General features: G+C 43.1%; 1 protein-coding gene across 1 annotated transcript; it reads right to left on the reverse strand.

Moving 5' to 3' along the window:
- Positions 1-4,408: 4,408 nt before the first annotated feature.
- On the reverse strand, positions 4,409-5,453 carry Defb136 (defensin beta 136). Its single transcript, XM_032917349.1, has 2 exons — positions 5,399-5,453; positions 4,409-4,581 (listed from the first exon to the last, which is right to left on the reverse strand). The coding sequence occupies exons 1-2, from the start codon at positions 5,451-5,453 to the stop codon at positions 4,409-4,411; spliced, it is 228 nt and encodes a 75-aa protein (XP_032773240.1).
- Between the last annotated feature and the right edge of the window lie 9,203 nt (positions 5,454-14,656).

Genomic DNA, 14,656 nt, shown 5'->3' on the forward strand with positions numbered 1-14,656 from the left:
TTATATGATCCAACTCTGAATAAGGGGTGTCTGATGATCTAGCTGGGTGTTTTAGAATATTAGAAATATTGCGTGAATCACTAAGAAATGGATTCGGTGTAGACGTCCATCAGGTGATATATTCATAGCAGAAATGTGATTCCCACACGAAGGGAAATGAAATTAGTAGAAAAAAATGGGAAGGAACTGGGAAGCATTACACCGAGTAAGGTAACCAGATCCAGAAGACAAATGCTGCATGTTCTCCCTCATATGTGGCTCCTGGTTTTGAAGTATTTGTGTATTTAATTTGGAAGAATCCGTAGAGCCCAGGAGGCTAGAAAGGGCCATGAGAGGGAGAAGGAAGGAAGCTTTAATGGGAGATGGGGCAGGTTCTGGGGTTAGGGGGTAAGAGGGTAGACCAATGACAGTAGTGGTGGTGGGCGACAGGAATACCAGAAGTTAAAGATTTAGGCAGGAACTTTGGCAGGGGTAAGAGGAGGGGAGAGGATGGGGTAGCTATGGTTGAATTAGGGGAAGGATTAAAGAAGCTGAAGGGGTAGGTGACCCCAGAGGAGGACGAGCATGTTCAACTAACCCAGACCCCAGGGAGCTCTCAGAGACTGAGCCATCAACCAGGCAGCACACAGGAGCAGGTGAGCAGGTCTGAGGCCCCCTACACATATAAGGCAGAGGACTGCCTGATCTGGCCTCAGTGGGAGAGGATGTGTCTAATTTCTGAAGCCCCAGGAAAGGGGGAGCCTGTTGCGGGGGAGCACACTCTCAGAGACAAGGGGGAAGAGGAGTGGGATGAGGAACTGTTGGAAGGAGGATGGGGAGGGGGGCAATGGCTGGAATGCAAGTAAATAAAATAATTTTTAAAAAGATGGTGTGTAAAGCCCCTGTGAAAGTGAAAGACCCCGGAACGGGGAGACCCTCACTCAAGTCTTGGGATGGCGCGACCCCCCAAGAACTCACATAAGACCATCCTTGCTGTAATTTACATGAGGTTTATTGATAGGAACCAGTGCACTGGGGTTGAGACTCGTATCCCACGCAGGAGCAGTGGAGTTTGACCCCGAGAGGCTGGGAGAAGAGGTATTTAAAGGAAAAAACCACAACCCAAGGGGGCAGGGATGGCGTCATTGGAAAGTGTGGAGAATACCAGTGAAAAATCACAAGGAGAAAATCTCTGTTTCTCAAGATTGTTTAACTTTATGGTTTGCTAGTTCCTGGGAGAAGCTTCCTGCTTCTCAAGATTGTTCTCTAAGATTTTAATCTAACTTTATGGTCAGCTAGTTCCTGAGAGAAAGCTGTTGAACTGGCCGGTGTAATTGCAGTTCCAGGGCCTGGCCAGTTTCTTCTGTTCTAAACTTTTGGCCAAGGGGGCAACTTTAAAACTTCTACCTTTCAAAAGTCCACTGCCCTCAGGTAATTAAAAGGAATATATAGAGAAATATTGTATGAGAAGGTCTTTCCACATGTCTCGGAAGTCGTTCTTTCAGACCTTTTGTCCTAGAGTCTAAGACCAAGCCTGGAATGTTCCCTCAAGCTCTCTCTGTCACCAGCTTCCTTGTGGTATATTATGTAGTTATGTATTTTCCATGTTCACATGGTCAGCTAGAGTTTGGTAAGTGCATTGTACATTTTCTTTTATTCCCTTGAATTATTTGTTTGTTTTATGTATATGAACGCACTATCGATATCTTCAGACACACCAGAAGAGGGCATCGGATCCCATTACAGATGGTTGTGAGCCACCATGCAGTTGCTGGGAATTGAACTCAGGACCTCTGGAACCGCTAAGCTATCTCTCCAGCTCCGGTTGAGTGACATTTTCTAATGTCACTTAACAAAGAGTGACAAGGAATCGAGCTCAGATAGATGGTTTCCAAGTCTAGATTCATGTACAATTTAAAAAAAAACCCTCCAATCCAGACGCTGCTGTTGCTAAGGGTCTTCATTACCACAAGCAATCAGAAATGGATTTTGTCCTCACAGCCAGTATTAGTAAGCACCCCACCCTATCCCTTTCCTCCACAAGCTGCAGCGTAAAAGCCACAGGTCTGGCTCCCTCTATTGCTCTGAGTTTTGTATTTAAGTTCACACCTTTTCAGCTTATAGACTTCCAGCGGGATGTGGCAAGGTTGGAAGCTTGCACTTGCGCCCCCTGGTGATGGAAGCAAAAACTAGGGGTTGGCCTTCCTACCTTTGTGGTTTTCATTTGTCCAAGCCTCCGGTGCTGAGGGAACCCCAGAGCTTTCAAAGGTCGGCACAACCGGCCAGCGGATTGCACTGAATTTTGTTCTGTGCCCTTTTTTAATCTTACCCAAGTTGGTATCTGTCCATTTTCTCAATGAACATTGAAAAGGTTGGTACAACTCTAATTGTGTCTATCTCCGTCTCAGTTCAGCTTCTCACTGGTTTTCAGTCAGGTGGTGGTGGTGGTGGTGTGTGTGTGTGTGTGTGTGTGTGTGTGTGTGTGTGTGTGTTACACATCTAGACATGTGCTGATGCATGCATCAGAGTCTCTTTGCTTCTACCATGGCCATTCTGGCAATCAAGCTCAGATTTGGTAACAAGTGCCTTCATCCACTGAACCATTCTGCCAGTCTTCTTCCCAATTCCTTTTAATTGTACAGTTCGGTGCTACATTTAGTTCCCCCCCCAAAAAAAACTTTATAGGCCTTGAATCTCCCTAAGTAAAGTTGATCTCCCCCCCCGCCCCCCCATGATCCCAGTGTGGTACTCACAAGGTTTCAGAACATTCCCAACCCTCTCCATCCCACTTCCATCATTCCCCACCACCCCCAACCCCCAACCCCCAACCCCGCACCCCTCCACCCCCACCCTCCTCGATGTCTCTGCTCCCTCTGCCCTCATGGATTGAATCGGCCGACAATCCATGAGAGCAGGAAACCCATACACTCCCATTTTTCTTGTGGTAAGTGCATAAGCTCTACAGAGCCAGTGCAGGCTTGCATATACTGTAGTTGTTACTAGATGGTCTCAAATGGGCTAAGCAAAGTATCGTGTCATGAGAGTCTAGCTGTGTGAACCCATCGTGATTTTTTATTTTGCTGGAAGTGTGAGGACCCAAAGTTGGAGGCCTGCGGGCAGGTGGTTCCCTCCTGCCATAGCGTGTTCCTGTGGCCATAGTTTGGGGAAGACCAATCATGACCTGAGGCTGCCAACCATTCTCACTGATCCACAGTGAGTTATGAGGATCTTGATGGAATCTTGTGGTTCTGCCCCTGGGGCAGGGGCACATGGGAATGGATGGTAAGGAAGCACGCTGGCAGTTGTGTGGAGAGCTTGACTCTGAGCATGAGGGTCCGTGATGTGTGGGCAAACAAAATGATGTTAATATGTGGAACCCGTGCCAAGAGTCAGAAACGGAACTTAGAAAGCAGAGCTTTATGGCCTTGAGCCTTAAAAAGAGTTTTGACAGCTCGGTATCTCCTGTTTCTGGTTGGATTCATAACTACTCATTGAAACTACAACGAAGCCAGACTCCTGTATTCCCAAGGGAGGAATTCGGTGCAACCAAAAGCAGATGCAGTCAAGACAGGCTGGGTGGGATGCATGTGTATGTGTTTCCAAATAAGTAAATACATGTTCAGTTCATAGACTACTTGTAGCTCTGTGTTTTTCATGACTGACCATTTGGTTTTGGATAACCAATTGGTATGCTTAAAGCTTGATGAAATAAAAATTAATAATAACAAGAAAAAAAATGAAGATGAACTGGGTACAAACCCAGGACAAACTAATTTATTACATGTGTGGTCGCCATCATTTAAAGACATCAGATTTTAAAGGTTAAGTAACTTGATATATGCAAAACAGTTTAAAGGCTGGGGCCTTCAGGGCAGTTACTGTGGCTTATTCTCACGGATATTTCTCAGAGAATGTCATTTCCTAGGGCCTGTGGCTTGTACGGAGCAGTTGAATTTGGTTTTTTGTTTTTAATTTAATTTAATTTAGTTGTATGTATGTGGTGTCTAGCCTGAATGTATATCTGTGTACCACATATATAAAATGCTCACAGAGCCAAAAGAGAGTATTATATCCCCTGGCACTGGAGTCACAGATGGTCGTGAGTCACTATGTGGTTGCTGGGAATCAAACCCAGGTCCTCTAGAAGAGCAGCCAGTGCCTTTAACCACTGAGCCATTTCTCCAGTTCCACACAGGTGAATTTGAAACAGGAATTTATGATTTAAGGTGAGGAAGACCATGAAGTGCCATTTATTACAACGCTTTTTTATTTTTTCAAAATATATCTGGGCTTTTGCCAGTAAACAGAAACTTGGCCAGCGTCACCCCTATCTGTCACCCACACTGTTTCTTGAGCTCTTCGTCCTCACAGACAGGTTTGGAGCTTTTAATCACTCACATGGTCTTTGAATTGGAGCTGTGAAGCTAGGTCACACACCTTTGGTTTGAGGAAGTGAATGCTTAGTATCCTTCTTACAACAGGACATTATGTTGTTACAGTAATTAATCCATATCCATCCTAGCTTACAACCAAAAAAGCAATAGCCTCCTTCTGAAGTACATGGCTTAAAGGATACGCCACTATTCCCGATCACGCAGTAACCTGAAGGAATAGAGAAGGGGAAAATGAGTCTTCAGGAAGCTGGGAATGAACCTGGTCTTGTTTACTCTTGCTGATGGAGAGTTTGGTATCTGCTCGGTCTCCTTCTGGGACCCATCCTCTTACGTCCTATCCTACTTCAGTAAGACTGTGGAGTCTAGGTCTATGAATACAGATTTAAGCTGGGCATGTTGGTGCATGCCCTCAACCCTAGCACTGTAGATACTGAGTCAGTTCTAGATATCCAAGGTCAGCCTGGTCTTCATAGCTAGTTTTAGGACAGCCAGGGCTATATAGAGAGGTTCTGAATTAAAACAAAACAATAAGAATTTGGTGAGTAGAGATGTATGCATCATGGAAAGGACTCCCCTAAAGATCCTGGAGGTCTTTAGGAAATAATGAACAATGGCTAGTATAGAGAAAGGCAACCCTTAGCTACATCCTAGCCCCAACCTGATGGCCCATATCCTGTGGGTAGAACTTCCCATGCTGGGCTTATATTCATAGTCTGTCTGTCTGTCTGTCTGTCTGTCTATCTATCTATCTATCTATCTATCTATCTATCAATCGACGTATCTATCTAAAATTTTAGGAGCTGAGCTTTTGGGAGATCTTTTCATTTTTTTAAAAGATTTATTTATTTTATTTATATGAGTACATTGTAGCTGTTTTTAGACACACCAGAAGAAGATATCGGATACCATTATAGATAGTTGTGAGCTACCATGTGGGTGGTAGGAATTGAACTCCGGTCCTCTGGAAGCCATCTCTCCAGCCTTAGGAAACCTTTTTATATTCAGACCCACGGTCCATCTCTTACCGTCAGGCAGTGAGGTCACCAGGAAGAGCAGTAAACATAAAAGACGCAGGTCCATAGCTGTGGAGGGTGTGGTGCTGGAGTTGCCCAGACAGCTGTTGGGGAGCCTTGTGTATAGAGATGGTCTGGATTCGGGCTCACTCTTCCAGGGAGATCCCAGCTTCTATAGGATCAGAAGAAGAGGAGAGAGGCCCCGTGCCTTTCAGCACCACCTTCATTTCTTCAAAGCACATGAAGGCACTCAGCCCAGGGTCCCAGAAAAAGTATTACAGAACACAGGCAATGCAAGGATAGGAGGGACACAGGGAAAGAATACTCACAGGGTTCAAGAAGCAAAAGGCTCTTAACATGTCAACAGAATTTGTCTAAGAGTAGAGGGTTTGTTCAGTGAGTGGAGAAGACTCCTCAGTCAGTTTTACTTACTCATCTGACCAGAGACTGCTGTGAGAAAGTCCCCAGTGAGCTTCCTCTTCTAAATGGCTTGAGACACCCATCTGGGTCTGAGGACCTCAGGTGGCAGGGAGGAGCTCACAGGTTGGGGTAGTTGGGTAGTAGGGTTGGAACTTACTCAGCTTTCTCATGGGAGGGCCAGTTCCGTGCTGTTTTCAAGGTTGGATGCCCAGATCCAGAGGCGGAACTGAACACTAGTTCCCTGGAGGTAAGGATGTGGCCTTTGGAAAGAGTCGTTAGGCCCACAGGAAAGAGTCTTTGGGGTCAGTCATGAATGATTAATACTAACTTTGATGTTGTTCTGTCCTCTGAGGTAGGCTTGTTGCCAAGTGGCCCACACACTGCAGTCTGTAAGAAGCCAATAGAGTGTGGTTTTACTGACTACACTGTGCTGTGAAGGCATGCTCTCTTTGAAGACTTTACTTAGTAGCGCAACTCCATCTTCATCCTCTCTAAAACCACATGCATTGTGGAAAGTTTTTTTTTGAAGATATGAGGATAAAATAAAATAATGTATTTCTTTTTTTTTTTTCTTTTTTTCGGAGCTGGGGACCGAACCCAGGGCCTTGCGCTTCCTAGGCAAGCGCTCTACCGCTGAGCTAAATCCCCAACCCAAAATAATGTATTTCTGCTGGTACATTTCTTTGTTTTTTTTTTTAATATTTATTTATTTAAGCATTCTAGTTACACGTATGTCTGCATGACAGAATGGGGCATCGGATCTCATTGTAGATGATTGTGAGTCACCATGTGGGTGCTGGGAATTGAACTCAGGACCTCAGGAGGAGCAGCCAGTGCTCTGAACTGCTGAGCTATCTCTCTCCAACCCAGGTATACTTTATATTTTAAAATATAATTTGTGTGTGTGTGTGTGTGTGTGTGTGTGTGTGTGTGTGTGCGTGCGTGCGTGCGTGCGTGCGTGCGTGCGCGCGCGCATGCGCATGTTCCGCATGCACGCGCACGCATGTTCAGCATGCATGTGGAGGAGGTTAAAGGACAGCTTTGTGATGTCTTCCCTCACCTTTATGTGAGTGCTGGGGATCAAACACCAGCTGTGGGGCTTGCGCTCCTTGTACTCTACCAGCTCAGCCATCTTGCTAGCACATGTGTTGGTATACTGCGAGTACTTAGTATTATGACTAAATTCCACTGTAGCATCCGTCTTCCTTTCTCTTCAGCAACGTCCAAATGCCTTCTTGATAAAGGCAGAATCCTGCTGTGAGAGTTTTACTTTGGTCTCCACTGATGCTTCTAAAACTGAGAAGAAAAAAAAAAAAACTGAGAGCACTAGTGTGGATTAAACTCAGAGTGAGGCCGTGAGAGTGGGCCCCACACTGCAGTGTATTGGCGACCAGTGGTGCAATGTCTCTCTCAAGGAAGGATTGCTAATGAGAGGCTGCAGGGCATCCTGCATTGGCTGCCCAGTCTCACAAGCTTCCGTTGCTTCTCAAACCTCCGCTATCATAAATGCAGGGAAGAGGCTTGGCCATCTTTGTAGAGACAGAGAAATCAAGGCTCAGAGGGGGTAGAAAGGGCTTGCATGTAGAAAACAACCTCTCGGAGCTGTTTTCTAGTCATGGTATTTTGACGTGTGTGTCTCACAAACCTAAAATCATGTCTTTGCTTTGAATGGATATTCTCATGCCGGACCACTTTCCCAAGAATGATGGTTATCAGTATAATAAGAAGAAGAGATACCTTTTATAAAAATATTTCTCAGCATCACTATCTAAAATACAAATAAAAACTGGGATTAAATATTTGAGTCAAGTAAGAATGGCTACAATAGAAAGACTGAAGATAACAAGTGTTGGGGAGAGTGAAAGAAGGGAATATTTATGGACTATCGGTTGAGATGTAAATTAGTAGGACCATTGTGGGTAATAGCATGGAGAGTTGTCTTAATTAGGTTTCATTGCTGTGAAAAGACACCATGACCAAGGCAAATCGTATAAAGAACAACATTTGATTGGAGCTGGCTTACAGGTTCAGAGGTTCAGCCCATTATCATCATGGTGGTGGGAAACATGCCAGGCAGTATCCAAGCAGATGTGGTGCTAGAGAAGGAGCTGGGAGTTCTATATCTTCGTTCAAAGGAGACTTTGGCCTCTTCAGGCGGGTGTGAAGAAGCTCTCTTCCACAATAGGTGGAGCCTGAGCATCGGAGGAGACCTCCAAAGCCCACCCCCACAGTGACATACTTCCTCTGACAAGGCCATATCTCCTAATAGCGCCACTCCCTATGGACTAAGCATATTCAAACCCTAAGGATTTTCTAGAAATTAAAAGAGAACTACTTTATGATCAGAAGTGACACTAGTGGAAATTATTAAAAAGAAATAAAATCAGCATGTCAAAAAGACACCGGGGGCTTCCATATCAATTATGAAAACTCTTCACAATACCAGGAAATTGAAATAAACTATATGTCTGTCAACTGATGACTGGGCAGGGAAAAAAGAAAGGTGCCTATATTCAACATTAGTCATCTGACGTGAATGGAACAGGGATCCTGTAAAGCGGGATAAGAAGGAGAAGTGCCACACTATCTCACTCACACAATGTCTGAGTCTAAAACATCGAGCTCACACAAGTTGAGAGCAGAAGTGTGGTTATTCGAGGAGGGAAGGCAGGAAGAGAGGACTGTGGGGCAATCCCCTCCCTGTGTATAGGTCACAACTAGATGGAAGCAAGAAGTTATGGTGTGCTATTGCACACTAGTTGGCCATAGATGACAATGATGTTCTGTACATTTAAAGCAGCTAGGAGAAGGGTTTTAAAATTGTCACCAGCTAAGCATGATGACTGACGTCCATAAGCCCAGCCTTCTAGTGGTGGAGGAAGGACAATCAAGAGTTCAAGGCCAGCCTCAGTGAGTTCAAGCAAAATGAAACAAGATTTTAACCAAAAAGAGATAAATGTTTTTAAACATGAATTTAAACATTGCACAATGCTTGTGTGTTTTCTTTTAATATGTAAGGTTTTAGTTTATTTTGGGGGGACCAGGTTTTGCAATGTCGCCTAGACTGGCCTTGAACTTTTAATTCTTCTGCCTCAGTCTCTTTAGCACTAAAATTATAGGTATTCACTATCCTATGTGGAAATCTTTATGGATTGATCAATTATCAAAAAGACTATGAACTGCCCAGGCTAACCATCTTCTAGAGCAGTGTCTCTTAACCAGTGGATCACCTAAGACCATTAGGAAAACACAGGTATTTACACTAAGATTCATAACAGCAACAAAATTACAGTTATGAAGTAGCAACAAAAATAATTTCATAGTTGAGGGTCACTTTGACAAGATGAGGAACTGTGTTAAGGGTCATAGCATTAGGAAGGTGGAGAACCACTCGTCTAGAGGATCTCTGTTGACACATCCCCTCAATCCTTTGAGAATTTCGGGGGATGTGAGGGAAGGTGCAGATAGGTGCTCCCACATCTCTGTTTGACTTGTACCCATCCCTATTAGTGGGAGGCACACACAATGTCAGAAAGTAGGTTTGTCTTGTAAGTTGCTATTTTTTTTCAAATCCAATGGAGATTCCAGACCTTAAACTATCTAGAAAGAGGTAGAGGTGCCTCTCTAACTGAGTTGGATAGATCACTGGGAAGGGTGCTATATATATATTGGCTCCATTCAGTCTCACAGAGAATCTCATGGGAGATGTCTGTGAATAAGAGGAGAAATGACTTCCACCATTGCTTCTTCAAAACAAGAGTCTTTAACTCATAGGAACTGAGGGCCTTGGCATAGCCTTTTCTCTGACCTTGATGAAACTGAGCTTATGTCTAGCCTCTTGAGGTCTTATCCAGAACACTGCACTCTCTAGTTATGTTCCTGTAGATCTGTATATTAGGATAAGCCTTGGAAGTGCACAGCAGCTAAGGTTGCAGACACAGTATCTGCACAAGATCAAGCCAGTGAAAAGTCTAGCATGGAGGGAGAGGGGCTCACAAAGCTCCACCCCCTCCAGGGAACTGTTAGCGATTACTGCTGCATAAGGGAGAGGCACTTTCTTCTGGAAGGAGGCCCCTGGTAGGTTGCCCATGCTCTGGTGGATGGTCCTCTATCCATGCACGTGCTGGCAGCACTAATCGAACTGAGTAGGTTAAAAAAGAGACGACTTGAAGTTCGGAGAAAGATGTGGTAGTGTGGTCCTGGTGGGAGTTGGTTGGGGGCGATAGAGTTAGGAGCACATTTGACCATGTGCTAAATATATATGAAATTCTCAAAGAAAAATAAAGATATATTTAAAACTAGAGTTAGTGTTACAGTTGAGTACAGCTTCAGGATGCCTGAGAATCTATAATCAATGGGAGATGACTTCAGACCAAAACCCCAAACCCAAGCTGAAGAATCAAGCTGGCTACATAGAACCTTATTCAGATACAAGGCAGATAGATAGATGATAGATAGATGATAGATGGATAGATGATAGATAGATGATAGATGATAGATGGATAGATGATAGATAGATGGATGATAGATGTATAGATGATAGATGAAATAGATGACAGACAGACAGACAGACAGACATACAGACAGATCACTTTCTGTAACAGAGCAAGTTCAGTAAAGGTTGTAAGATCTGGTTGTCCCAAGTGATTGGGACACCTATCTGCCCAAAGGGATTGTGTAACCAATTGAAACTACTATTACCTTTGATAAGAAAGGCCCTGGCACTTGCTCTTAAGGCTTCAGGCCCTCACAGCCTGGCATAGCTGCTCAGAAGCCCCCAGGGCTTGTTGCTGCTTTTCCTGGCCCCTGTCAATCGTCTATAGTCCATGACTCTTCCCACAGACACTAACACCTGGGAGCTTGTCCTCGGACTTCTTAGCACAAGCGTAGTAACTGCCTGTGTTTATCCCTTGGATTTCTGAGAACGAAGAGGGGCTGCAGAGACAGGCGTTTCCACAGTGCTGGGCGTGAATGAGTGAGACACAGAACTAATGTGGAAACACCTGAAAGGCTGAAGCTGGCAATGACTGTGTGACTATGAAAAGCCAGTCGCGCATATGAAAGAGAATGCTCTGGAGAGTGGGAGGAGATTTGGTTCAGTTCAGCGGGGTCAGCATTTGGGCCACTTTTTACAGTTAGTTACCTGTATTTCCAAATTTTAGAGAAAATTCCTCTACAGTAACATGGCAGGAAGAAACTTCTAAAGCCATGATTTGATTCATTTGTGCATGTGTTGCACTCACACATATGTGCCACGACGTCATGTGGAGGTCATTGAACAATTTTCTTTTCTTTTTTTATTTATTTATTTTTTTTATTAACTTGAGTATTTCTTATTTACATTTCGAATGTTATTACCTTTCCCGGTTTCCGGGCAAACATCCCCCTAATACCTCCCCCTCCCCTTCCTTATGGGTGTTCTCCTCCCCACCCTCCCCCCATTGCCGCCCTCCCCCAACAATCTAGTTCACTGGGGTTCAGTCTTAGCAGGACCCAGGGCTTCCCTTCCACTGGTGCTCTTACTAGGATATTCATTGCTACCTATGAGGTCAGAGTCCAGGGTCAGTCCATGTATAGTCTTTGGGTAGTGGCTTAGTCCCTGCAAGCTCTGGTTGCTTGGCATTGTTGTTCATATGGGGTCTCGAGCCCTTCAAGCTCTTCAGTTCTTTCTCTGATAACTTCAGCGGGGGTCCTGTTCTCAGTTCAGTGGTTTGCTGCGGGCATTAAGCCTCTGTATTTGCTGTATTCTGGCTGTGTCTCTCAGGAGAGATCTACATCCGGCTCCTGTCGGCCTGCACTTCTTTGCTTCATCCATCTTGTCTAATTGGGTGGCTGTATCCCATTTTTTAATAGGGTTATTTGTCTCCTAGCGGTCTAACTTCTTGGGTTCTTTGTATATTTTGAATATAAGCCCTCTATCTGTTGTAGGATTGGTAAAGATCTTTTCCCAATCTGTTGGTTGCCGTTTTGTCCTAACCACAGTGTCCTTTGCTTTACAGAAGCTTTGCAGTTTTATGAGATCCCATTTGTCGATTTTTGATCTTAGAGCATAAGCCATTGGTGTTTTGTTCAGGAAATTTTTTCCAATGCCCATGTGTTCGAGATGCTTCCCCAGTTTTTCTTCTATTAGTTTGAGTGTATGTGGTTTGATGTGGAGGTCCTTGATCCACTTGGACTTAAGCTTTGTACAGGGTGATAAGCATGGATTGATCTGAATTCTTCTACATGTTGACCTCCAGTTGAAGCAGCACCATTTGCTGAAAATGCTATCTTTTTTCCATTGGATGGTTTTGGCTCCTTTGTCAAAAATCAAGTGACCATAGGTGTGTGGGTTCATTTCTGGGTCTTCAATTCTATTCCATTGGTCTATCTGTCTGTCTCTGTACCAATACCATGCAGTTTTTATCACTATTGCTCTGTAATACTGCTTGAGTTCAGGGATAGTGATTCCCCCTGAAGTCCTTTTATTGTTGAGGATAGTTTTAGCTATCCTGGGTTTTTTGTTATTCCAGATGAATTTGCAAATTGTTCTGTCTAACTCTTTGAAGAATTGGATTGGTATTTTGATGGGGATTGCATTGAATCTGTAGATCGCTTTTGGTAAAATGGCCATTTTTACTATATTAATCCTGTCAATCCATGAGCATGGGAGATCTTTCCATCTTCTGAGGTCTTCTTCAATTTCTTTCTTCAGAGTCTTGAAGTTCTTATTGTACAGATCTTTTACTTGCTTGGTTAAAGTCACACCGAGGTACTTTATATTATTTGGGACTATTATGAAGGGTGTCGTTTCCCTAATTTCTTTCTCAGCTTGTTTCTCTTTTGTGTAGAGGAAGGCTACTGATTTATTTGAGTTAATTTTATACCCAGCCACTTTGCTGAAGTTTTTTATCAGCTTTAGTAGTTCTCTGGTGGAACTTTTGGGATCACTTAAATATACTATCATATCATCTGCAAATAGTGATATTTTGACTTCTTCTTTTCCAATCTGTATCCCCTTGATCTCCTTTTGTTGTTTGATTGCTCTAGCTAGAACTTCAAGAACTATATTGAATAAGTAGGGAGAGAGTGGGGAGCCTTGTCTAGTCCCTGATTGTAGTGGGATTGCTTCAAGTTTCTCTCCATTTGGTTTAATGTTAGCCACTGGTTTGCTGTATATGGCTTTTACTATGGGCCTTGAATTCCTATTCTTTCCAGGACTTTTCTCATGAAGGGGTGTTGAATTTTGTCAAATGCTTTCTCAGCATCTAATGAAATGATCATGTGGTTTTGTTCTTTCAGTTTGTTTATATAATTGATCACGTTGATGGTTTTCCATATATTAAACCATCCCTGCATGCCTGGGATGAAGCCTATTTGATCATGGTGGATGATTGTTTTGATGTGCTCTTGGATTCGGTTTGCCAGAATTTTATTGAGCATTTTTGCGTCGATATTCATAAGGGAAATTGGTCTGAAATTCTCTTTCTTTGTTGGGTCTTTGTGTGGTTTATGTATAAGAGTAATTGTGGCTTCATAGAAGGAATTTGGTAGTGCTCCATCTGTTTCAATTTTGTGGAATAGTTTGGATAGTATTGGTATGAGGTCTTCTATGAAGGTCTGATAGAATTCTGCACTAAACCCATCTGGACCTGGGCTCTTTTTGGTTGGGAGACCTTTAATGACTGCTTCTATTTCGTTAGGAGTTATGGGGTTGTTTAAATGGTTTATCTGTTCCTGATTTAACTTTGGTACCTGGTATCTGTCTAGGAAATTGTCCATTTCCTGCAGACTTTCAAGTTTTGTTGAATATAGGCTTTTGTAGTAAGATCTGATGATTTTTTGAATTTCCTCAGATTCTGTAGTTATGTCTCCCTTTTCATTTCTGATTTTGTTAATTTGGACACACTCTCTGTGTCCTCTTGTTAGTCTGGCTAAGGGTTTATCTATCTTGTTGATTTTCTCAAAGAACCAACTTTTGGTTCTGTTGATTCTTTCTATGGTCCTTTTTGTTTCTACTTGGTTGATTTCAGCTCTGAGTTTGATTATTTCCTGCCTTCTACTCCTCCTGGGTGTATTTGCTTCTTTTTGTTCTAGAGCTTTTAGGTGTGCTGTCAAGCTGGTGACATATCTCTCTCCTGTTTCTTTCTGCAGGCACTCAGAGCTATGAGTTTTCCTCTTAGCACAGCTTTCATTGTGTCCCATAAGTTTGGGTATGTTGTACCTTCATTTTCATTAAATTCTAAAAGAAGTCTTTAATTTCTTTCTTTATTTCTTCCTTGACCAGGTTATCATTGAGTTGAGCATTGTTCAACTTCCACGTACATGTGGGCGTTCTTCCCTTATTGTTATTGAAGACCAGCTTTAGGCCGTGGTGGTCTGATAGCACGCATGGGATTATTTCTATCTTTCTGTACCTGTTGAGGCCCGTTTTTTGACCAATTATATGGTCAATTTTGGAGAAAGTACCATGAGGAGCTGAGAAGAATGTACATCCTTTTGTTTTAGGATAGAATGTTCTATAAATATCTGTTAAGTCCATTTGGTTCATGACTTCTCTTAGTCTGTCTACATCTCTGTTTAATTTCTGTTTCCATGATCTGTCCATTGATGAGAGTGGGTTGTTGAAATCTCCTACTATTATTGCGTGAGGTGCAATGTGTGTTTTGAGCTTTAGTAAGGTTTCTTTTACGTATGTAGGTGCCCTTGTATTTGGGGCATAGATATTTAGGATTGAGAGTTCATCTTGGTGGATTTTTCCTTGGATGAATATTATGTGTCCTTCCTCATCTTTTTTGATGACTTTTAGTTGAAAATTGATTTTATTTGATATTAGAATGGCTACTGCAGCTTGCTTCTTCTGATCATTTG

Source organism: Rattus rattus, chromosome 12 (genome assembly GCF_011064425.1).
Source record: "Rattus rattus isolate New Zealand chromosome 12, Rrattus_CSIRO_v1, whole genome shotgun sequence".
Lineage (NCBI taxonomy): Eukaryota > Metazoa > Chordata > Mammalia > Rodentia > Muridae > Rattus > Rattus rattus.

Excerpts from the sequence above, each read along its gene's own strand:
- Defb136 (XM_032917349.1), bottom strand. The coding sequence starts at position 5,453 with ATGGACCTGCGTCTTTTATGTTTACTGCTCTTCCTGGTGACCTCACTG. Across the intron at positions 4,582-5,398 it reads GGTGACCTCACTGCCTGACG|GTTACTGCGTGATCGGGAAT; the intron begins GTAAGAGATGGA and ends CTATTCCTTCAG.